The sequence below is a fragment of the Enhydra lutris genome, unplaced genomic scaffold, assembly GCF_002288905.1.
Source record: "Enhydra lutris kenyoni isolate GAN:26980312 unplaced genomic scaffold, ASM228890v2 scaffoldscaffold3, whole genome shotgun sequence".
NCBI lineage: Eukaryota > Metazoa > Chordata > Mammalia > Carnivora > Mustelidae > Enhydra > Enhydra lutris.
Window position 1 is genome coordinate 38,160,144 of NW_019154087.1, and position 25,607 is coordinate 38,185,750.

Genomic DNA, 25,607 nt, shown 5'->3' on the forward strand with positions numbered 1-25,607 from the left:
AGTCGGTTGAGCATCCGACTCTTGGTTTTGGCTCAGGTCAAGGGTGATCTCAGGGTGGTGAGATTGAGCCTTATGTAGGGCGCTCCATGCTCAGTGCAGAGTCTGCTTAAGATTTTCTCTTAAGATTTTCTCTCACTCTCCCTTGCCCCTCCCGGCCGTGCTCTCTCTCTCTCTTTCTCTCTCTAAAAAAAAAAAATGAATAAATCTAAAAAAAGAAATTACTGTTTTAGGTTGCCAAGTTTTGAAATAGTTTATTACACAGAAACAATCATTTTATTTTTAATGTACACATTATTGATAATAGGTCCTCATTAAAATTTGTTACCAACAGGAAAACATTTGGTGCCATTTTGTATTTAAAATTATTACCATATCATAAACACATTCCTTAAATCTATAATCAAGTGTGGTAGCAAAAGAAACAAAAATAGGGGAATAAAAAGAATATCAGAATCAGGAATAATCTTCAAACCTGATCTTTTTTGATATCTCATATATAATACATTAAAAAATCCTGCAGAGTCACATTTAAAATATGTCCAAAATCCCACCAACACTCACCCTACTCAAACTTTACCACTCCAGTTTTGTCTGCCATTATCTCTCACCTATAGGGGCCTTGATGTCCTTCTTCTACCATGTCTCCAAAGTTAGAGTAATAGTTTTAAAATAAAGTCTAACTTTCATAGAAACATCACCAAAGGCAAGGGAACAAGGGCAAAAATGAACTATTGGGACTTCATCAAGATCAAAATCTTTTGCACAGCAAAAGAAACAAAACAAAAGACAGCTGACAGAATGGGAGAAGATATTCGCAAATGACATATCAGATAAAGGGCTAGTATCCAAAATCTATAAAGAACTTATCAAACTCAACACCCAAAGAACAAATAATCCAATCAAGAAATGAGCAGAGGACATGAACAGACATTTCTGCAAAGACATCCAGATGGCCAACAGACACATGAAAAAGTGCTCCACATCACTCAGCATCAGGGAAATACAAATCAAAGCCACAATGAGATACCATCTCATACCCATCAGAATGGCTAAAATTAACCAGTCAGGAAATGACAGATGTTAGCAAGGATGTGGAGAAAGGGGAACCCTCCTACACTGTTGGTGGGAATGCAAGCTGGTGCAGCCACTCTGGAAAACAACATGGAGTTCCTCAAAACATTGAAAATAGAGCTACCCTACAAGCCAGCAATCACACTACTGGATATTTACCCTAAAGATATAAATGTACTGAGCCAAAGGGGCATGTGCACCTGAATGTTTAGAGCAGCAACGTCCACAATAGCCAAACTATGGAAAGAACCTAGATGTCCATCAACAAATGAACATCTTTTATAACTGTCATGAACATCTGGATAAAGAATATGTGGTGTGTATATATACAATGGAATACTATGCAGCCATCAAAAGAAATGAAATCTTGCCATTTGCAACGACATGGTAGAGCTAGAGGGTATTATGCTGAGCAAAATAAGTCAATCAGAAAAAGATAATTATCATATGATCTCTCTGATATGAGGAATTTGAGAGGCAGGGGGAAGATTGGGGGATAAGGAAGGAAAAAATGAAACAAGATGGGACTGGAGAGGGAGACAAACCATAAGAGACTCTTAATCTCAGGAAACAAACTGAGGGTTGCTGGGGGTTAGTGGGGGAAAAGACAGGGGGGGTGGTTCATGGACATTAGGGAGGGTATGTGCTATGGTGAGTGCTGTGAAATGTGTAAGTCTGATGATTCACAGACCTGTACTTCTGGGGCAAATAATACATTATATGTTAATAAAAAAGAATTATCTAAAAAAAAAAAAAAAAGAATGATCTGCTCTCCACCACCAAAAAAATAAACAAATGTTGTATTTCATTTTTATCCCAGAAGGGTGAGCAGTCTTCATGAATATAAAAAGAGGATGCTTAAGTCATTTTTTCCTTAATAAAGAACTTTTATATAAAAAATTAAAAAAATCAAAGTCTATGTCCTTCTTCTTCCCAAACACTCTAATGGTCTCACATCTCATGTAAAACAGGATCTCAAGCCTTTCTTTGGACTACAAGGCCCTTCATGACCTGGTTTCTCTCTGACCTGATATTACTTGCCCCCTCAGTCACTCTGCTCTCTATTGATCCTGAAATGGCCTAGATGAGTGGCTTACTCCCTTTCTTCATTATGGTCTCTACTAAAATATCCTTTAATGAGAATGGCTTTCTTTGGCCATCTGTTTGAAAAATATCATACTTCAGAGTCACTTTCTGTCTTCCAAATCCTGCTTCATTCTACATCATAGCATTTACCATCCCTATCTGAGGCATTATATATTTATTGTCTCTTCTTTATCACTAGAGCCTAAATACCATGAAAGCAGGAATTTAGTCTGGGTTGTTTACATTGAAACAATGTAAAGGGCCTAGAATATTATCAAACACAACTCAGTAAGTTGATTCACTAATATATGAATGAGCAAATGAATGAAAGAATATATGAATGAATGAGTAGATGACACGGTAAAAATTATAGGATATATACCACTTGGGATTATTTTTGGGACATGAAAAAAGTGATTTCCAATAATAAGAGAGACCATTAAATTCACTGAATGAGAAACAACAGCAATAAACACTCACACAAACTCCCACTCTCCTAGAGTCTCCAAATGTGCTCTTTTCTGTTATATTGTCAGACAAAATAAACTGACACTACTTAGTATGCTGACATTACAACATACAAAGAATAAAATATCAACAGTGCTTTGTTTACAATGTGATTTTTTTCCAGTATCTAATGTGATTGAACATTGTTGCTTCAGTGGAGCTTGCATTTAGGAGGTTATCAGGTTAATCCGTGGGGGAAGGTTTGGGAAATTAAAGAAAATATACAACAGTGTATTCCTGATAAAAAGATGCCATAGGTCCTTATGCTTGCAGATCTATTAATTATGTATTTCTTTTTTCCAAGTAATGTTTTATTATATTCACCAGTTTTCCCTTAAGACAGATTCATTGTATTTACTCCTTCTCCCTTGTAATTAATGAACATTTCCATTAATTATTTTTCATACAAGGAATCTGATATATGAGCTTATCTGAATGCTCAGGGCAGGAAATAAATAGCATGCCTTCTAGAAATGAATATTAAATACTATTCTTCAGCAAAGTAAAGGATTTATGTTTAAAGTGCATTACTGCTCTCACATTTGGAAATAAAGTTCAAGGGATTAAGTGGAAATAATTCTGCTTCATGTTATTTGTAACATACAGAACCTCTTGCCTTAAATTTAGAGATACCTGTTCTATGAAATCTAATAGTACATATACTGATACCATGTGCTATCTGAAGCACTTTCTATTTGTTAACTTTTTTTTTTTAAAGATTTTATTTATTTATTTGACAGAGAGAGATCACAAGTAGACGGAGAGGCAGGCAGAGAGAGAGAGAGAGAGAGAGAGAAGTAGGCTCCCTGCTGAGCAGAGAGCCTGATGCGGGACTCGATCACCAGGACCCTGAGATCATGACCTGAGCCGAAGGCAGCGGCTTAACCCACTGAGCCACCCAGGCGCCCTATTTGTTAACTTTTTTAATGTTATAAAAACCCAATGAAGAAGAATTTGCTGCTGTTCCTATTTTATAGATGGGAAAATTAAGATGCCAAGTAACAGGTCAAGGTCATACAGATAGAAAGTGTCAGAATGGAAATTTGTCCTGGAAATCAGTGATCATTATAGAAACAATAGATAAATTTAAAGTATCATTCATCCAAATAGTTAATGGTTGATAGGTATTATTTTCTGGGATTACTATTTTTTTTCTACACACTATTCACTTTATGTAAGAGCAAACTATGTTTGTTACTAAATGCTGAGTTTAGGATCTATGGCCAAGAGGAATTAGCATCATTTCTTTCTCTAATATTCCAGGAGTGCATGGCAAGATGAATTTTTTGAGACATTAATTTATTTCCACCTCCTTATCCCTTGCTTTAATAAGGTGGCACTAAGAAAAATCTTCAAACAGTTCAGACAATTCCTTTTCTCTATTCTGTTTCTAAAAAGTGCATTGAGAAGATTTTTTCCCCCCAGACTCTGGTTGATTAAAGGAGAGAGGAATAATCTCCAAGGGAAATTTAAAAAAAAAAAAAAAAAAGGAACTTCTTTAGTCTAGACTAAATGGTGATTTCTGGAGATGAGAAAAAGGAGTCTAAGAACTTTGGATTTCACAAGGAGAGAAGACTCTAAAAATATCCCAGAACCACCCTGGGTCAGCTCCTGGGGAAGGTAGCTGGGTTTCTAAAAGGGTGGCTCCATTGTGAATTGTAGGCATTAGATGCTCAATTTCATTAGACATTCCACAAAGCTAAGTATCACAGAAAAGCAGCTGTCAATGGGCCAGGAAAAGCAATTAGAAAATGTTTATTTAAAATTAGATTTTGAAAATTGGTGAATGGAAGGTATTCATTCTTTAATGCCTTTGTGTACTCTTGAAACATGAGTGTAAAGAAAAACAGAGCTGAATTCATTTCCATCCATTGACTTTATCGCATGATAAGGATAAAGGGGCAAGGTTGAATAATGCCATTTATTAACATACCTAATCAAAGAAAAGATGATTTTTGGAGAACAAGGGACGAAAACCTAGAGATCATGCTTCAGTGAAGTGCAAATAAATTTTAAAGTAGGGCATAAATACGGGTGACAAAAAGAACATGGTCCATAATAAAGTGTACTATTTTGGAGGGTTCAAGAACAGTAAGTTAGTTTTAACTTCAAGACTGTTAGTTCCAGGAATGGACTGAGGCTGCTAATAACTGTGTGTATACAAATAAATTAAAAGGATCATCTTATTAAAGAACAGGAATATTTGGTGACCTCCAAGGCATTGGGTGTAGAATATCTATCTGACTGAGTCTAACATAGGGAGAGAGGGGCAGGTTAGACTGGAAGTGATTTAGGTTGATAGAAATCAAGAATTGCAAAGGAAAAAAAAGGCAGAATGGGTTGGAATGGACACAATCAAAGTTAACATTATCAACTTGGTTCTGTGTTATTCTATAAAAAGAAGCATAAATGATGTAATTAACAGTTAAGTGGCCTACTCAAACTCACAGATAACTGATCTTGAAATTTTATGATTCTATTATGGTTATTTGATAAAATATTCTTCCCACCCATGCAAAATTAGTTATACTTTGCCCTTCTGTAATTATATTGTGGTAGGGAACATACCACTTGTGTATGTCACCCTGAATGCTTTATTAAAAAAATAGAGATTATACATTTGCCTTTTGTTTCCAAATATATGTCCATTAACAACTGCCCAATTATATAAACTTGGAATCCTAGAAATTTCTCAGCACCAGAAGTGTGACTGGGAAGTCTGTGAGTTTATGGTAGTATATGTAGAGAATTGTGAATCAAACATCTTTCTCTATGAAGGGATACACTCAAATGCTTTCATGGCCAGACATGCCTACAATAGAGAATGATGAGAACAGTGGTGAATAAGGACCTGTAGTCCTTGTTTACAAAAAAAGCTCTTCATTTACAAATGCAAGAGCTTTACTTCATAATTTCAAACTTAAATTTTTGACACTATTAAATAGTAGTAGGATGTTATTATATATGATAAAAAATATAAAAAAGGATAAGTAATATTCCTTTCACAAAAGAAGTAAATTAAGAGACATTAAACTACACTGGCTACCAATGCTAATTATATATTGTAAGTGCTTAGAAGATTTAACTGCTTCTAAAACCACTTACATACATTAACATGGGAACAATACTGATCGAACTACAATAATAATATTTATATTAGCTTTGTGTCAGCACATTTTGGAATATATCTGACCTTTTATTTTACTTCCATTAAAAAATACATTAATTTCAAGGATAAGGACTATAGTCATTATCAATATATTAAAAAGAGAAAATGGTTTCTAATAATGCTTTGAGAATTCAATTAAAATCTTATTAAAGATATTTTTCATAGATTTTGTCCCATATACCATAAGATGGAAACATTGAGTAACACTAAATTTTGAAATGTTAGTATCTTCTTGTTGTAGAATAGACTTCTCAATAAATAATGTAATCAGAATATTACTCAGTATTTAACAATTCTCTGATACAAAATAACCTTTAAACAATTATTATTGTCTATCATTTTTTCAAGATTTATTTATTTATTTGAGAGAGAGAGAATGTGACGGGCGAGGGGTTGAGGGAGAGGGAAAGAGCATCTCCAGCAGACTCCCTGCTGAGCATGGAGCTAGATTTGGGGCTGTCTCATGACCCTCAGATCATGACCTGAGCTGAAATCAAGAGTCAGCTGCTTACCTGACTGAGCCACCCAGTGCCCCTTGTCCACCATTAAGCAACAAAGCATCTTTAATTAGAAAACTAAAGACACACAATGTAATTCATAACTTTCTAATAACAATACAGCATGAGTACTTAGAAATCAATACCAGTCACTGTACTAGGTTTAAGCAGTATGAAGTTGAGTAGGTTATGCTCTTCATATGAAAAAGAAGAAAAAAACACATTAAAAAATAATTTTATAATAAAATCCAAAAATCATGAAAACCATAATGAATCCCAAAATGCATACCTCCCTGTCTTTAAACCAAATTAAACTGAAACTATTGCATGTAAGTTAAGTGTGTCATCTCAACATTCCAAGTGTCTTCTTCCCCCATGATCTCGAGGATTGCCTTTATTTATAACAATTTCAATGAAACTCAAACATCCCTGGCACAAATATAAAAGAGCTGACCTCAAGCTCTAGTTTAAAAAGATACATCTAGGGCGCCTGGGTGGCTCAGTGGGTTAAGCTGCTGCCTTCGGCTCAGGTCATGATCTCAGGGTCCTGGGATCGAGTCCCGCATCGGGTTCTCTGCTCGGCAGAGATCCTGCTTCCCTCTCTCTCTCTCTCTGCCTGGCTCTCCATCTACTTGTGATCTCTCTCTGTCAAATAAATAAATAAAATCTTTAAAAAAAAATAAAAAATAAAAAGATACATCTAACCTTAAACAGCAAAACAAGAAAATGACTTCTTACTTGTAATACATATAGTCTCCCAAGCTGAAGAAATCTACAAACCATATTCAATTACTTATTTCCTTATTTCCTTAAATATTTTTAAGATATAATGTGTTTTGAGGAATGATTCCATATTTCAATTTTTTATTTTGATCATTATTTTATAAAGATCTCATAATCACTTAATTACAAGCTAGAGTCATCAATGAAAATTTAACCAAGTAATGGAAATGTAACAACTACTCAATGAGGGCTAACTAATGGATCCTGAATTTATTACTGAAATTAAGATAAGTGATTCAAAACCTCTAATTCATGTGACATCAAACTATTGCAAAGACATCACTGTTTCCTGCATGCAAGGCAAATCGTGTAGTCTATAAAGTATTAACTTCTATTTCAAACTGTACTTTCATTTACCAACCAGAATGACAACAAAACAACAAAGATTTTACCAGTTGAAATTAGATCCTTACATATTAAAGCAGTTCACCTTACCATCTATATCATGCAATATTTTACTATAGTAAAGTAAGTATCCTAAAAGTTTAACAAGTAATTATTTTTTGTTTATTTTTTTACCTTGAAAGGCAATGGCTCTTCAGTAAGAGGACTAACAGGAAGTGAAGTGGTGCTACTTGCTGGGCTCATATCTGCACTCTGCAAGGAAAACATAACTGAATTAAACAGATATATTCTGGTAAAGAGATATATTCTGGTAGATATTTTTATTATTCCCAGTTTAGAATCAAATCCTTCTTTTTCATAAATAAATAAATAATAAATTAAATATGGGTGTAAAAAATTCACATTATATTATATTCTGAATCATTCCTTATTTAGAAATGGTTATCTGAAAAATTTGCTTACTTATCACTTATTAATGTACATTTTAAATGCATTTTATTAAATATTATGATCATCTTTGTGCCAGGACAGTATTTTAAATTTTGTTTGCTTCCTTTAGACTTTTGCCCCCTTTTTTTTAAAGATTTTATTTATTTATTTGACAGACAGAGATCACAAGTAGTCAGAGAGGCAGGCAGAGAGAGAGGAGGAAGCAGGCTCCTTGCTGAGCAGAAAGCCTGATGCGGGGCTAGATCCAAGGACCCTGGGATCACAACCTGAGCCAAAGGCAGAGGCTTTAACCCACTGAGCCACCCAGACACCCTCCCCTTTTCTTTTGAAAGTTATACTGTATCTGTGCTGATTTCCAATGTTTTAATTTCGCTGTCTTTCAGGCTGATTTTCAAACATATATTGGAAAGTTATTCACTTTTATTTAGTGAAAATTTAAGTAACTGTACCCAGTTTTCATTCATTATTAAAACTTTTTGTCATCAATATGTAATTGGAAAATGAAGAAACATTAAAATTTTAAATTCCCATATCCATAGCCCCTAACACTTTATAATCTTTCTTACATTCTGCTAAACAAAACAAAAGTGTAAGAACAAAGGATTTACACAAAGAATTATTGGAATGTTTCTAATGCAGTTCTTCTAGTCTTGTAAAAATGTAATAAATTAAAACTTCTTAAAAAAGAGATTAGCCTAAAAAAAAGAAGTATGGGTTAGAAGCTTACCATTATTTTTTCTAAAAGCAAGAAAAAAATATTGATAGTAGGTAGCAACAAAAATTATGTTACTATATCCTTAATTCACTCTGTCAGAATAAATCTTTCTTTTAAGTAGATAAGCAAATAAAACACTGAAAAGAATGAACAGCAACATATTCCAGCTTGGTTACCAACTGTGCAGGCACTCAAATACAGAAAAATTTGCAGTGAAGATTAAAGCAAAAGAATGGATTAATTTTGATTGTGATAAGGGAATAAGTAGACAAGTTTGGCTGATTTAAGTACCAAAAAAAGAACACATTCAAAGAATAGATGCTACAACTGTTAAAATTCTTAGTCTCTTTCCATTCATGAGGTTATTTTCAATTCATTTGATTTAGGTGTACCATAAATTGGACACATTTTAAATATCCTTAAAGTGGGATTATTTCTGACTCTATTTCAGCAACAATGCATAAGGACTATAAACATAGTTTACAATCAGTATAATCTTTATATAACATGTATTGCACCTACTTCAGAAACTGAAGACTGCACATTGACTTAAATTGTCTAAAGGAGGAAGTTAGGTAAAAACTGAACAATATTTCTACTGAAGGCAGCAGAAAAATACATACACTAGAGCTGAATTAGCTACTGACCTTATTTCTTCATTTATTCAGAACTTCTTGTCCATTATTTGATCAAAATCAGGAAATATTCTGAACTGCTGCCTTTCACTATCTGATTATATAATAGAAAAACAAAGGTCTTCTTAGAAATGAACTTACCACAGGATTCTAAAATTTTAAAAAATGGGTAAAACTTCTTTTCCAGACTTGAAAAACAAGACTCCCGAGCTGTTTTTCTCATTGGATTTCTCATAAGAAATTAGGCAAGTGGGTGCCTGGGTGGCTCAGTGGGTTAAGCCTCTGCCTTCAGCTCGGGTCATGATCCCAGGGTCCTGGGATCGAGCCCCACATCGGGCTCTCTGCTCGGCGGGGAGCCTGCTTCCCCCTCTCTCTGTCTGCCTCTCTGCCTACTTGTGATCTCTCTCTCTGTCAAATAAATAAATAAAATCTTAAAAAAAAAAAAGAAATTAGGCAAGTAATAGAATACAGTTCATATGTAGTTGAATTATCTGGAATTTTCCTTAAGAACTGATACTCTGCATAGCCTCTTAAAGTATCAGGCCCTTAAAAATCATATGTTCAGAAGACAGAGATGACATCCAGTTGTGAAAATTTAAAAGCTTGTATCATATTCTCACAGATGAAGATTTTTGAACTTCCATAAGAACATGAACCAAAATCAAGTTTCATGGTTAACTTCTTTTAGGGTTGAGGTCTCCCACAACTTCCCAGAAATAAATGTGTCATTCCTAAGCACTGTTAGAAAGCAGACTCCAAAATTTGCATCATCTAACCTTGAATCTTTGAATGTCATTCTTAGAGAAAACTGTGTTCCAGCTTTAACTTTCAAATCCATCTTATAGTATGACACTTTAATTCTATTGCTCTTAGGGCATCTTGAGAAAAAGGTTTTTAAAAAACAAATCAATCTTATGTGACATCTGATACACTGCACTTAATTATCAAGTTGAAAAATACAAAGCAAAAATAGAAAAACTATATCTTCATTTTTAGGTTATTGTTTTTCCATTTGCATTTCAGTGATCTGTAATTTAGGTGCTATTTCAATTTGCTTACACTTTTAGATATCTGGTACAATAGTAAACCCTTCAGATATAAATCTTATCCATACTTCATACTTTAATTAGCTTACCCTTTCAATTAATGATAGCAATTCCAGTGCAGTTGCATATCTAAATACAAATTAACAAAGTACTTCATAAGTTACATTTGAAGTTTTTAAAAAGCTAACAGTGTTTATGTTCTTTCACAATTTTCCTCAAAAAATATTTTGTTAGAATTATAGCTTCATCTGTTTTTGATATATTTCAGATATTTTGGAAACGGCCAGTTCTTAATAATGTAAAAGTGGCTGTCGTTGGGATACAGAATTATTCTGCAAAATAAGCAAATCATCTCAACGACAGGAACCTCCTTAATTCTTATGTAACATACTTCAACTTCCTGACCCAATAGAGACTGCATAAGATGTTCCTGACAGGTTAAGACTATCTTAATTATAACAGGTGTCCTAAAAACCTGATTTTCTGGTTCTATGTCTAATAGATACCTGTTTTTTTCCGACACTAGGGTGATTAAATAATATGAACATTTTCCCTATAGTTAAAATGTTTTTTTCACCCAAACTGGTAGACTTTCCCCCTTTTATTTCTTTTGCATATATGCTAGTTCTCTTTTATTTTTCTCGAAATTGAGCTTAATGTTAAGCATGACCTTTAAGTTTAATAATAAAATCTAGACAAGTACTTACTTTTTTTTTTTTAAGATTTTATCCATTCATTTGACAGACAGAGATCACAAGCAGGCAGAAAGACAGGCAGGAAGAAAGACAGGAGGACAGAGAGCGGGAAGCAGGCTCCCCGCTGAGCAGAGAGCCTGATGTGGGGCTCGATCTCAGGACCCTGGGATCACGACCCGAGCTGAAAGCAGAGGCTTCAACCCACTGAGTCACCAAGGTGCCCCACAAGTACTTACCTTTTTACCTTTGAACATGTCAGAGATATTCTGGTGACTGTCACCCTCTTCTCATGCATATTGTTCTCCAGATTTCATTCCACTTATCTGTCTGAAGAAACTATTCATTTGTTGTTGCTGTTTCCATTACATAATTCCCCTAAATTTACAAACTACCTCATGCCTCACCTCCGACCAATCCTCTTTATTTTTTTTTAAGAGTTCTTTTTTTTAATTTTTTATAAACATATATTTTTATCCCAAGGGGGGCAGGTCTGTGAATCGCCAGGTTTACACACTTCACAGCACTCACCGTAGCACATACCCTCCCCAATGTCCATAACCCCACCCCTCTCTCCGAACCCCCCTCCCCTCAGCAACCCTCAGTTTGTTTTGTGAAATTACGAGTCACTTATGGTTTGTCTCCCTCCCAATCCCATCTTGTTTCATTTATTCTTCTCCTACCCCCTTAACCCCCCATGTTGCATCTCCACTTCCTCATATCAGGGAGATCATATGATAGTTGTCTTTCTCCGATTGACTTACTTCGCTAAGCATGATACCCTCTAGTTCCATCCACGTCGTCGCAAATGGCAAGATTTCATTTCTTCTGATGGCTGCATAGTATTCCATTGTGTATCTATACCACATCTTCTTTATCCATTCATCTGCTGATGGACATCTAAGTTCTTTCCATAGTTTGGCTATTATAGACATTGCTGCTATAAACATTTGGGTAAACGTGTCCCTTCGGATCACTACGTTTGTATCTTTAGGGTAAATGCCCAGTAGTGCAATTGCTGGCTCATAGGGTAGCTCTATTTTCAACATTTTGAGGAACCTCCATGCTGTTTTCCAGAGTGGTTGCACCAGCTTGCATTCCCACCAACAGGGTAGGAGGGTTCCCTTTCTCCGCATCCTCGCCAGCATCTGTCATTTCCTGACTTGTTAATTTTAGCCATTCTGACTGGTGTGAGGTGATATCTCATTGTGGTTTTGATTTGTATTTCCCTGATGCCGAGTGATATGGAGCACTTTTTCATGTGTCTGTTGGCCATCTGGATGTCTTCTTTGCAAAAATATCTGTTCATGTCCTCTGCCCATTTCTTGATTGGATTATTTGTTCTTTGGGTGTTGAGTTTGCTAAGTTCTTTATAGATTTTGGACACTAGCCCTTTATCTGATATGTCATTTGCAAATATTTCTCCCATTCCGTCAGTTGTCTTTTGGTTTTGTTAACTGTTTCCTTTGCTGTGCAAAAGCTTTTGATCTTGATGAAATCCTAATAGTTCATTTTTGCCTTTGCTTCCCTTGCCTTTGGCGATGTTCCTAGGAAGATGTTGCTGCGGCTGAGGTCGAAGAGGTTGCTGCCTGTGTTCTCCTCAAGGATTTTGATGGGTTCCTTTCTCACATTGAGGTCCTTCATCCATTTTGAGTCTATTTTCGTGTGTGGTGTAAGGAAATGGTCCAATTTCATTTTTCTGCATGTGGCCGTCCAATTTTCCCAACACCATTTATTGAAGAGGCTGTCTTTTTTCCATTGGACATTCTTTCCTGCTTTGTCGAAGATTAGTTGACCACAGAGTTGAGGGTCTATTTCTGGGCTCTCTATTCTGTTCCATTGATCTACGTGTCTGCTTTTGTGCCAGTACCATGCTGTCTTGATGATGATAGATTTGTAATAGAGCTTGAAGTCCAGAATTGTGATGCCACCAACTTTGGCTTTCTTTTTCAATATTCCTTTGGCTATTCGAGTTCTTTTCTGGTTCCATATAAATTGTAGGATTATTTGTTCCATTTCTTGGAAAAAAATGGATGGTATTTTGATAGGAATTGCATTAAATGTGTAGATTCCTTTAGGTAGCATAGACATTTTCACATTATTTATTCTTCCAATCCAGGAGCATGGAACATTTTTCCATTTCTTTGTGTCTTCCTCAATTTCTTTCATGAAAACTTTATAGTTTTCTGAGTATAGATTCTTAGCCTCTCTGGTTAGGTTTATTCCTAGGTATCTTATAGTTTTGGGTGCAATTGTAAATGGGATGGACTCCTTAATTTCTCTTTCTTCTGTCTTGTTGTTGGTGTAGAGAAATGCAACTGATTTCTGTGCATTGACTTTATATCCTGACACTTTACTGAATTCCTGTACAAGTTCTAGCAGTTTTGGAGTGGAGTCTTTTGGGTTTTCCACATATAGTATATCATCTGTGAAGAGTGATAGTTGGACTTCTTCTTTGCCGATTTGGATGCCTTTAATTTCCTTTTGTTGTCTGATTGCTGAGGCTAGGACTTCTAGTACTATGTTGAATAGCAGTGGTGATAATGGACATCCCTGCCGTGTGCCTGACCTTAGCGGAAAAGCTTTCAGTTTTTCTCCATTGAGAATGATATTTGCGGTGGGTTTTTCATAGATGGCTTTGATAATATTGAGGTATGTGCCCTCTATCCCTACACTTTGAAGAGTTTTGATCAGGAAGGGATGCTGCACTTTGTCAAATGCTTTTTCAGCATCTATTGAGAGTATCATATGGTTCTTGTTCTTTCTTTTATTAATGTGTTGTATCACACTGATTGATTTGCAGATGTTGAACCAACCTTGCAGCCCTGGAATAAATCCCACTTGGTCGTGGTGAATAATCCTTTTAATGTACTGTTGAATCCTATTGGCTAGTATTTTGGTGAGAATTTTCGCATCTGTGTTCATCAAGGATATTAGTCTGTAGTTCTCTTTTTTGATGGGATCCTTGTCTGGTTTTGGGATCAAGGTGATGCTGGCCTCATAAAATGAGTTTGGAAGTTTTCCTTCCATTTCTATTTTTTGGAACAGTTTCAGGAGAATAAGAATTAGTTCTTCTTTAAATGTTTGGTAGAAATCCCCCGGGAAGCCATCCGGCCCTGGGTTTTTGTTTGTTTGGAGATTTTTAATGACTGTTTCAATCTCCTTACTGGTTATGGGTCTGTTCAGGTTTTCTCTTTCTTCCTGGTTCAGTTGTGGTAGTTTATATGTCTCTAGGAATGCATGCATTTCTTCCAGATTGTCAAATTTGTTGGCATAGAGTTGCTCATAGTATGTTCTTATAATTGTCTGTATTTCTTTGGTATTAGTTGTGATCTCTCCTCTTTCATTCATGATTTTTTTATTTGGGTCCTTTCTCTTTTCTTTTTGATAAGTCTGGCCAGGGGTTTATCAATCTTATTAATTCTTTCAAAGAACCAGCTCCTAGTTTCATTGATTTGTTCTATTGTTTTTTTGGTTTCTATTTCATTGATTTCTGCTCTGATCTTTATGATTTCTCTTCTCCTGCTGGGTTTAGGGTTTCTTTCTTGTTCTTTCTCCAGCTCCTTTAGGTGTAGGGTTAGGTTGTGTACCTGAGACCTTTCTTGTTTCTTGAGAAAGGCTTGTACCGCTATATATTTTCCTCTCAGGACTGCCTTTGTTGTGTCCCACAGATTTTGAACCGTTGTGTTTTCATTATCATTTGTTTCCATGAAATTTTTCAATTCTTCTTTAATTTCCTGGTTGACCCATTCATTCTTTAGAAGGATGCTGTTTAGTCTTCATGTATTTGGGTTCTTTTCAAATTTCCTCTTGTGATTGAGTTCTAGCTTCAGAGCATTGTGGTCTGAAAATATGCAGGGAATGATCCCAATCTTTTGATACTGGTTGAGACCTGATTTAGGACCGAGGATGTGATCTATTCTGGAGAATGTTCCATGTGCACTAGAGAAGAATGTGTATTCTGTTGCTTTGGGATGAAATGTTCTGAATATATCTGTGATGTCCACCTGGTCCAGTGTGTCATTTAAGGCCTTGATTTCCTTGTTGATCTTTTGCTTGGATCATCTGTCCATTTCAGTAAGGGGAGTGTTAAAGTCCCCTACTATTATTGTATTATTGTTGATGTGTTTCTTTGATTTTATTATTAATTGGTTTATATAGTTGGCTGCTCCCACATTAGGGGAAATCCATCCTCTTTAAATCAACACTACTGAAGTATAATACACTGTGCTAAAATACGACTTTTGAAAGTATGTGGTTAGGTGAATTTAACAAATGTATACACGTGTAACTACCAATAAATCAAGGTATAGAACAGTTCCATTGCCTCAAAATGTTCCCTCATGCTCCTTTGCATTCCAATGCCACCCCTTCCTGGTCTCAGGCAACAACGATATGTGGTATCACTATAGGTTAGTTATGCTCTCCCTAGAAGTTCACATAAATGGAAATGTACTATATGAACTCTTTTGTAACCAGCTTCACTCGTTCAGCAAAATTATTTTGAAATTCATCATGTCATGTTGTTGTGTTTTTCAGGATCCATCCTTTTAAATGTAGTGCAATATTTAAAGGCAAACTCAACTTGTTTATCTAATCACAATTTGTAATCTAATCCAGTCTGAGGCTACTGCGAAGAAACCCATGCTAAACGTTTGTGTATATATTTTTTTAAGATTTTACTTATTTATTTGACAGAGATTACAAGTAGACAGAGCAGCAGGGAGAGAGAGAGGGAGAAGCAGGCTCCCTGCTGAGCAGAGAGCCTGATGCGGGGCTCGATCCCAAGACTCTGGGATCATGACCTGAGCCGAAGGCAGAGGCTTTCACCCACTGATCTACCCAGGTGCCCCTGTGTATATGTTTTTGTGGACACATGTTTTCTTTTCTTTTCTTTTTTTTTTTTTAAGATTTATTTATCTGAGACAGAGAGAGAGAGCACATGAGCAGGGCGAGGGGCAGAGGGAGTGAAAGTATCCTCAAACAGATTCCCCACTGAGCATGGAGCCCCACGCTTGATCCCAAGACCTGGAGACCATGACTTAGCCAAAATCAAGAGCTGGACACTGAACTGACTGAGCCACCCAGGCACCCCTGTTTTCATTTTTCTTAGATTTATATCTCAGTGAAATTACCTGGGCCCTTGGTAAATTTGCATTCAATTTTATGCCAACTTCATAACAAACTGACAAAATGACAAAGGGGTTGTAATACATTGTACTTCAATTTGTATTGTATCTCAGCAATATTGGCATTATCTTTTTTTTTCTTTGCTTTAATTTTAGCTATTCCAGGGATCTGTAATGATAGCTCACTGTGGTTTTAACTTCAATTTCCATAGAAAACTAATGATGTTGAGCATCTTTCATGTGCCTGTTGACCATTAGTATAGCTTGTTTTGTAAAGTGTCTGTTAAAATATTTTGCCTATTTTTCTTTCTGATTGGGTTATTTGGATATAAATCCTTTGTCATACATGTATATTATCAATATTTCACCCAGTTTGTGGTGTATTTGCTTCCTTAATACTGTTTTCAAAAGAATCAAAGCTTTCCACATTGTTGTTGTTGTTGTTATTATTATTATTATTATTATTATTATTATTTATGGTTTATACTTTTGGTGATTGACCCAAGAACTCTTGACCTACCTCAAGTTCACAAAGATTTTTTACTTATGTTTTCTGCTACCAAGCTTTCAACTCATAAATCATGGCCAAAAAAACAGCATAGTTAGGTTTCTATTCTTTGAAAATGCTTTTGCAATTTTTTTCATATAATACACACATTAAATAATACTAATATTTGTATTGTACAGAATCTAGCATAAAATTTTCACAAAGATTAATTTGTATTTTAGCAAGTTACCTCAGACACTTTTGCCAGTCTCACTTATTTGATAGGAATCTGACAGTTACCAGTGACTTAACATACTTTAATTATAATAAACAAAAATGTGAAGGTATTATCTGCTTGTGGGCTTGTCAAAGGAGGGGATGAAGTCTTTGCTATAATACTGAAAATTTTAAATTAATAAAAGAGACTCTCATCAGATGGTGATTATGGAACTTCCTGGGCAGATGAATGGAAGAAGGAGAGAAAATGAAGTTTTAGGTGGGAAGGAAAATAGAAATGGCAAGAAAAGCAATGTGTCTACCATCTTTTCTGTTGACTCATCTTTGAGGAAAAAAAGAGGGCACAAGTAGAAACAGAAATAACTATTTTAAATAAAATTCTATGAGATAAGATGATGAATATTACCCTCTTGTTCAAATTTCTCAATGGAATAAAAAAATGATTTAAGTACATAAATAAGTGCTGCAAATACTATGCCACTATGGCATATTAAGAGCGCCATACAAGAGGAAAACAGTGGCAGGAGGCTAAATAGAACTTTCTTAGGCTCCTACGAGAGGACTCTTAAAAAATATATATACGAATTATCAAGGATAACTTATTAAGAGGCTGGAAATAGCAAATAAGCGACCTCAATGAAATCTTCAGACTCAAGTATCTGGTGGCAACTCTGACTACTAATCTAGTATCTACTTTGACTATCAACACTGATTGCTGAATTACTAGAAGTCATTCTTGATGAAAAAATAAATGTACAAAAATAAGTATATAAAATATAACTATATTAAAACGAATCCAGAAAGTGAACAGTAGGATTTGCAAATCATAGCAGGTGTTCTTTCCCAAATAAATAATGAAAGAAACATTTTGTTGTAATAATAATCATGTTCTCCCAGGTTAAATTTCAGACCACAATTTAGAGGAATGGTATATTATGTGTTATTATAAACAGTGTTTTAAAAGTCTGGCTAAAAAATCTAATCACTCTTAACCAACACTGCTCAACTGTTAATGACCAAAGTGTACAATTGAGGGATTTGACACTCAATATACTGTCACTACAGAAATAGAGAAATTAAAGGGTAAGAGATGTCATTAATACTTGCTAAACCAGAAAAGAATTTTGATACTTTGAATAGCACATCTTCTCTAAGCTTCTACTATTTTTATTGTTCAAAAAATAAAACATGCATGTATTGTAATAACCTTGACAAACATAGTACTCTATTCTTTCTTTTGACATGAAGAAATGAACTCTTGACTGATTCACAATCTATACTTGATACTGTAAATGGTTATAAAATTGTCAAGTCAGCCATTTATATGATATAAAAATTAAAATTCAGTTTTGAAAGTCTTCATTAATTCATAAATTAGGGAGTTACTTTAAGAATGCATTTTATTTTATTATTATTTTTTAAGTAATCTGTATACCCAACATGGGGCTCAAATCATGCTGAAGAGTCATAGCTCTACCAACTGAACCAGCCAGGTACCCGAGGAGTTAACATGAAATGAGATAATTTTTAACAAGAATTGATAATATTTTTTATTATATATTATATATTTATTATATAAGCCATATTGTATTTTTCTTCTGATTTTGGGAGGCAATGTGCTAATTTTATCAAATAAAATATTCTTTCTTAATGCCCAATGCCTAGATACTCCTTTCTTCTAATAAAGGAACCATGGCTCCTTGGAGAAATTGTTGATTCCACGGATGGGGCAAAGAATGTACTAGGTGATTCTAGACCATCTTGTTGTTCCAGAAAGTGAGAAAATGCTCAAAAGATATAAGAATGGAGTAAGCCAAAGAGATAAAGGAGCCAATGTGAAAGAGCGCCCAAATGCCAGAGCTGGAACAATTTGAGCAGCAAAATAAATAACATCATATTGGAGTTATAATTCAAAGGTTAAAACGAAATTTAAAAAATCATGAATTCATATAGAAATAAGTAAGGAATGGAAGAAATAAGTAATTGGAGAGAAAAGTCAAATCTCTCTCACAGGAGAATTTCAATAATTTATGCAGATACTCCCGTTCTTCAAGACGTGGAATTTACATCCCACCCTACAACCAACCCCCAGGCTGCGTTTAGTCAGTTAATTCCAAAGAGCAGAGTATGAAAAGGTGAAAGGTAACATCACAGTGGAGAAACTCAGCAGATATTACTTCATCCACGTGATCAAAGTAAACACCATCTAGACAGCATGACATAATATCATGAGGGATATTTCACCTTTGTGGTCTTTCTCCCATCTCAGTCTAATTATGAGAAAAATATCAGACAAACCCAAATTCAGGGCCATTCTGCAGAAAATCTAACCAGTCAAAGTCAAGGTCATTAGGACAAGGCAAGTCTGAGAACTATTACCGATCATGTCATTAGAGAGACATGATGACTAAATGTAATGTGGTATCCTGGATAAAATAGTGGAGTAGCAAAAAGGTATTAGGGAAAACTGGTGACATTTTAATACACTGCTAAGTTTAGTTAATAGTAATGTACCTATATCGGTTCTCAGTTGTGACAAATGTACTCTGCTGAGGTTAAGATGATAACAGTTGGGAAAACTGAATGGCGAGTGTATGGGAGCTCTCTGTATAACCTCTGCAAATTTCCTATGCAAATGAAACTTTTAAAATAAAAGGTTTATTTAAAAATATTCTTCATTTGCAATATAACCAGGCTTTTCAGGACTATAATACATGACTGTCACTGTACTCACAGCTTCTAAGCTTTCATTAGGGCTTTTTTTAACTTCTATAAGAATGAATTTCGACAGACTATTTTACGGGGATGCCTAACAACTCCACTAAAGAATCTTTAATCTTCTATGAAGAGGTCACTGAAAAGCTGATGCTAAATTGTTTTGCATGCTTTCATGTTCCCTACAGGTAAGTTGAAGGAAAGCTTCAGCCATATGAAATGATCTATTTGTTTGGGTACTCTTAAGGTGCTTGGTAGAGTGAGTTTGCATTATTCATATTTACTGAATGCCATAATTCTATAGAACAGATCCATTAATTATACCTCCCCTGAGGAATAATTAATGGATCTGTCCTATGGGATTAAAGTTTATTTATAAGAATTTCTTGAAGTGAAACATGATCAATTGGGCTCAAATATGTTGAGTACATAAACAGGTTTGAGTGTAAGTGAAATATTTTTTAAGCCATTAGGGTAAGTTGTATAAGGTAATCCTGTAGGCCTAGTAAAATTAAATGTTTACCTAAATGTGTTAATTTGAACATTCATTCTTGTATTTTTAAAATTATTATTTATAAAATGTACCCCATGTTATAGTTTTTTGTTGTTTTAATAATCAATGTTATTGCTGATAAAGTCCATAGGATAATTTAGATTTCTGTAATAAATAAATAAATAGGCTACTTTTCTTGAAAATACTTTCCTTTTTCAGATGTGCCATCTTTCTTTGAAGATTCAGTTATTTATTTATTTGTTCAGCCATCCAATAAGTATTAAGGACACATTAGGCTTCCCTGAACATAAATTTTCATTTTCGCCATGACTCATCTCACTGCTAAGATGTGGTTGTCTCCAGGACTTAGTAAGAAAGGGAATGCAGAGTATCTAATTGTGGCATAGAAAGACTTCATATATTAGTGGGCATATTCTGGAGAGCTAATCTGTGTCATCAAGTATATCCTACAAATGGAAATGAGATGACAGCTCTAAGCTCCTCCACTCCAGGGTGCTGACCACTGATGTTCAGGGCACCTCTCTGAGGAACCAAGTCAGCCATGGGGAAGCTGATTCCACTCACTTCATTCTTTAAGTGATTATATATCCTTTAATTGCTTTTTTTTTTTTTTTTCCAGTAAGCCAAAATGAGAGCAACTAAATTCAATGTCCAAATCAGGACTAGCTCTTTGTACTTTGGCCAAGCTCACCAACCTTATCAATGTAAGTCTTTTATTGGTCTTATTTTCTCCAAATGAAAATGCAAGGTTTTTTTCCCCTCTTTTGTAATATCTTCTTAAGAGTAGGTGATATATGATGTTTTTGCCTTCCCAGCATCTAATCCATTTTACTGTGTTAACAACATTTTAATTTTGCTTTGGGGAGTGATTTCTCCAAAACTTTCAATCCATTTATTTTGAATACTGCTGATTCAATATTCTTGAAATAGGAGTGAGCATATAACCAAGGCCTAGGCAAACTGTTCTATACAAAAAAGCAAGGCACATGAGCCAATTCATTTAAATGAAACTCAGATATGGGAATTGTGTTGGAATTTTTAGAAAGAAATTCTCTCATTCAGCTAATGTTGCTAAGGTCACAGAATGTGTTTCTATCTGAATTGCCAGAGGCCACCTAGTGGATGGTGTATTTCTAGGAAATACAGGCAGAGAGCCTGTATCCAATAAATGGAGAAAAAGCAATGGAGCCCTAAGTACATAGCTGATATACTGATAATCCAGCTCTATGTGGCTAAATAATTTTCACAAAACTGTGTGTCAAACATTTAAGCATCCTTAAGTACTGTGGTTTGGAAGTTACATGCTATAGAATCTAAAATTTGGAACCGGTTGGCATAAGTGGTGCTGAGAATTAGGATACTACCCTATTCTAGGCTGGGAAGTTAGCAATATTTATGTGATAGCAAAATAATTTTTTTTTCTAAATCTGGGGTGTCTCAGAGTATGTATTTTTAACTTTGGAGCTTTGTAAGATTTAGTCAAAAAATGCCTATGTATAAAAATGTGTTTACTTATTTTCAAAATTCAGTGTGTGTGTGTGTGTGTGTGTGTGTGTAAAATTTACTTTTAACTTGATGATGCATTTACATAGTCCAAATTTCAAATGCGGCAACATCTTTTTCCAGGAAAAAGGTTTTATTCTACTCCCAGTCCCCAACCATCCAGAGGCCCCTAGTTTTACCAATTTATTGCATAACCTTCTACAGATGTTATATATACAGATGTGATAGATGGATAGACAGACAGACAGACAGAGAGGTAGATGATATATAGATCATAGAAACACAAATAAGCATATATACATTACACTTGACCCATAACAACACAGGGGTTAGGGTGCTGACCTCTGTGCAGTAAAAAATCTGCACATAAACCTGCACATAACTTTGATACTGTTAAACCTTAATTATTAATAGACTATTGTTGACTAGAAGCCTTATGGAATAGTTAACACATATTTTGTGTATTACATGCATTATATACTTTATTCTTTAAATAATGTAAGCTAGAGAAAATATTTTATTAAGAGAATCATAAGAAAGAAAAATACATTTACAGTACTGTTCAGTAAAAAAATCTACATACAAGTGGACCTGTGCACTTCAAACCCATGTTGCTCAAGGGTCAACTGCAAACACACACACATACACACAAACACACAGAGATATCCAGTGACTCAGTTTTTTTTCTTTTATATAAATAACATATTTTACAGAATAACATGAATAACATATTTTACGTACTGTTCTTCAACTTGCCTTTTTCAAATTACCATGTATTTGTATATAATGAGTACTCTCATTCTTTCACATAGCTGTATATTATTCCAATTTATGGGCCTATCATAGTATAGTTAAATGCTGTTACACTCCCACTCTTCTAGTATATGTATTTTATCTATAAAATAATTTTTCAGATGTGGAATTACAAATTTAAAATATACACTCAACTGTAATTTTTAATTACAATTTTTAATTTAAATTACCAAATTGACAATTTGGTAATTTTTAATTACCAAATTGACTTGCATGGAGATGCTCAGTTTCTATATCCACCTGAGGCTCACCAGTATTTTTCCACTGTCTCATGATGTATATTCTCTGCTTCAAAGTGTTTTTAGTATAGATCTCCAAAGTAAGTGAAAGCTCTGATTATAAGTTCACCTTCTTAAAATCACAAAGGTTTGAAAAATCATGGCTTTTAAAAATGTTCTTCTACATGGTATCAATAATCCAGGACAGTGGACAGAAACAATACCCTAACAGATGCCTGGCTATGTTCAGTTTGCTTTGCTCTTAGCTGCATTCTGATCTTGCGATCAATTCCAATTACTATAATCATTACTTTATCGTTTTGTCACTAAATCAAAGTTATAACCAAACCCGCAACCCAAATTACTAGGATATAGCAAAAAAGTGAATCAAATGTGGGAAATCAGGAACTATTTCTTAGTTTGGATGGTCCAAAAATTAAATTATATTAACTCATGCAGGGATGAGTAGGTTTCGTGGGGATGATTCAGAATAACTAAGCGAATAAGAGACTATACCGTAGCAGATACTGGCCAAGATGTTAATTAATAATAAAAACTAAACTTGGTATAAAAACGAAAGTGGCAACCTATTTGAGTTCTTATATTTCATTGAAAAGAATCACTCAGGAAAAGCAGAAGGCTGTTTAGCATAAATTAGAAAAAATAGTACTTGTATGTTCTTAAAGAATGGGTTTGTTAAGCTATGGTAAATGCATGAAAAAATACAAATCATTTAGAAGCCAAGCACTTTTTTTCTTCTATGAACAGTGTTAGAGATTCACCACCTAAAAAAATTGGTGTTATCTCATTCATTAAAAGAAAAATTAAAAATCAAATATGGAAAATACAATTACTTTATGCCAGACATACTGCAACATAACTGAGGAGAGAAATAGCTAATCTTATTAGCAGTATATTTTTAAACCAGCTTACTATTGTTGATGTTGGTATAGGTTACCTCAACAATAATTAAGCTTTATAATTTTACTTTGCTTTTGGTTTGTTTCAATTTTAGAAAATCGAAGTTTCTACTCTTCTATCTAAAGTCTGGGAGTGCATGGTATTTGAAATTTAAAGTTCCTATAGCATTCTGTCAAGTTATCATACAGATAATGTGATACTGAATTCCTACTTTAACCCACTATTTTTCACAGGGAGAGAAGTTCTGTTCCTGATCCCTAATCCATGAGGCTGGATGCCAACCAATTATTGCTGGCTCTCCTTACGCCTTGGTCTATGACTTGAGTCTCTATTATCCCTCTCTTGAGCATTTCTTGAACATTCTTGTTATGTTCAGCTGCTGCCAACTTCAAATTATTATCTCATCCTATCAGCATCATGTCAAAATAGTATTGAGAACCTCTCACAAACAAACAAAAAAATTTTGTGATGTATGTTTAATAAAAAGGTCCCTACCTGACTCCAATTATTTTAAGTTCATTAAAGCAGACAAGCAAGTGTTAAAAATATAAGCTAGAAAAAGGAATAACTAGACAGATAGGTTAGGCCAATAGAAAGACAGTATGATAAGATAGATAATCCAAGGGCATCTGGGTGGCTCAGTGGGTTAAAGCCTCTGCCTTTAGCTCAGGTCATGATCCCAGGGTTCTGGGATCAAGCCCTGCATTGGGCTCTCTGCTCAGCAGGGAGCCTGCTTCCCTTCCTCTCTCTCTGCCTGACTCTCTGCCTACTTGTGATCTCTGTCTGTCAAATAAATATAAATCTTAAAAAAAAAAAAGATAGATAATCCAATCACCCAAAGACAATCACTGATAAAGCATCTATGTACTTTTCCTTTTTCTGTGCAATGTAATTGATTGAAATTACTGCACATTATCCTAAATTCTGGATCCAAATTATATTCTCAGGATTCTTCTCACATCAAATATTTTCTTTCAGGGGAGGAACCAAGATGGCAGAGGAGTATGGCAGAGGAATAGGAGACTTAAATATCATTAGGTCCCAGGAATTCAGCTAGATAGTTATCAAACCATTCTAAACACCTACAAACTCAAGAGGAGATAGAAGAGAAGAGGAGCAGCAATTCTAGGAAGAGAAAATCGACCACTTTCAGGAAGGAAGGACATGCGGAGAAGTGAATCCAAAGCAACAGGAAGATCGACCACAGGGGGAGGAGCTGGCTCCCAGTAAGTGGTGGAGCAGCAGAGCAAAAAATTGGAACTTTTAGAAGTCTGCTCCACTGAGGGACATTGCTCCAGAGGCTAAGTGCAGGTATAGCCTGCACAGGGACAGTGTGGTCTCAGGACCCGCTGGGTCACTGAAAGGCCAGGCGTGTCTGAGTGTGGCAGAGCTACCAGGTATTGGAGTGGGGAAGACGGCTACAGAGATGGAGCCAAGGAGTGAACTCTCAGCTCAGGGTAACATTAAACTGTGATCCAAGGTGCAGTTGGACCACAGCTCTTTGAGCAGGGACCCCACAAGTGGTAGATCTGGAGAGACCCCCCATCCTTCCTTATCCAGCAGGAGTGGCGCGGGACCACGCGGCAGGAATCTGGGTTTGGAGATTCCAAACGGGGCTGTGTGCCAGAGACAGAAACACTCGGTCACAGGCTGGGTGAGCACGGAGTACGGCTGGAACCTGAGGAGAGAAGAGGGAATGACTGCTTTTTTCTGAGGGCACACTGAGGAGTGGAGCCCCTGAGATCTCGGTTCCTCCAAGACAGATACTGGGAGACTGCCATTTTCATTCCCGTCCGCCAAAGCTCTACAGAAAGCATTCAGGGAACAAAAGCTACCAAGCGTGAACCTGAGATTACTTAGCCTGGCCCCTGGCAAAGGGGGGCACAATGCCACCCTGGGCAAAGACATTTGAGAATCACTTCAACAGGCCCCTCCCTCAGAATATCAGCAAGAACATCCAGCCAAGACAAGGTTCACAGATCAACAAGAACTCCAGAACTCCAGAACTCCAGAACTAGGGGAAAGCAATGCATAGAATTCCTGGCTTTTTCCCCCCATGATCCTTTAGTCTTGC

General features: G+C 35.5%; 1 protein-coding gene across 4 annotated transcripts in view; it reads right to left on the reverse strand.

The window, feature by feature from the left end:
* Positions 1–25,607, reverse strand: part of LOC111153705 (coiled-coil serine rich protein 1) — a 1,387,597-nt gene that overhangs the window by 822,227 nt on the left and 539,763 nt on the right. For all 4 annotated transcript variants that reach the window (XM_022512866.1, XM_022512892.1, XM_022512883.1 and 1 more), the window contains exon 7: positions 7,633–7,710. In XM_022512866.1, the coding sequence (XP_022368574.1) occupies positions 7,633–7,710 (78 nt within the window). The remainder of the gene's footprint in view (positions 1–7,632; positions 7,711–25,607) is intronic.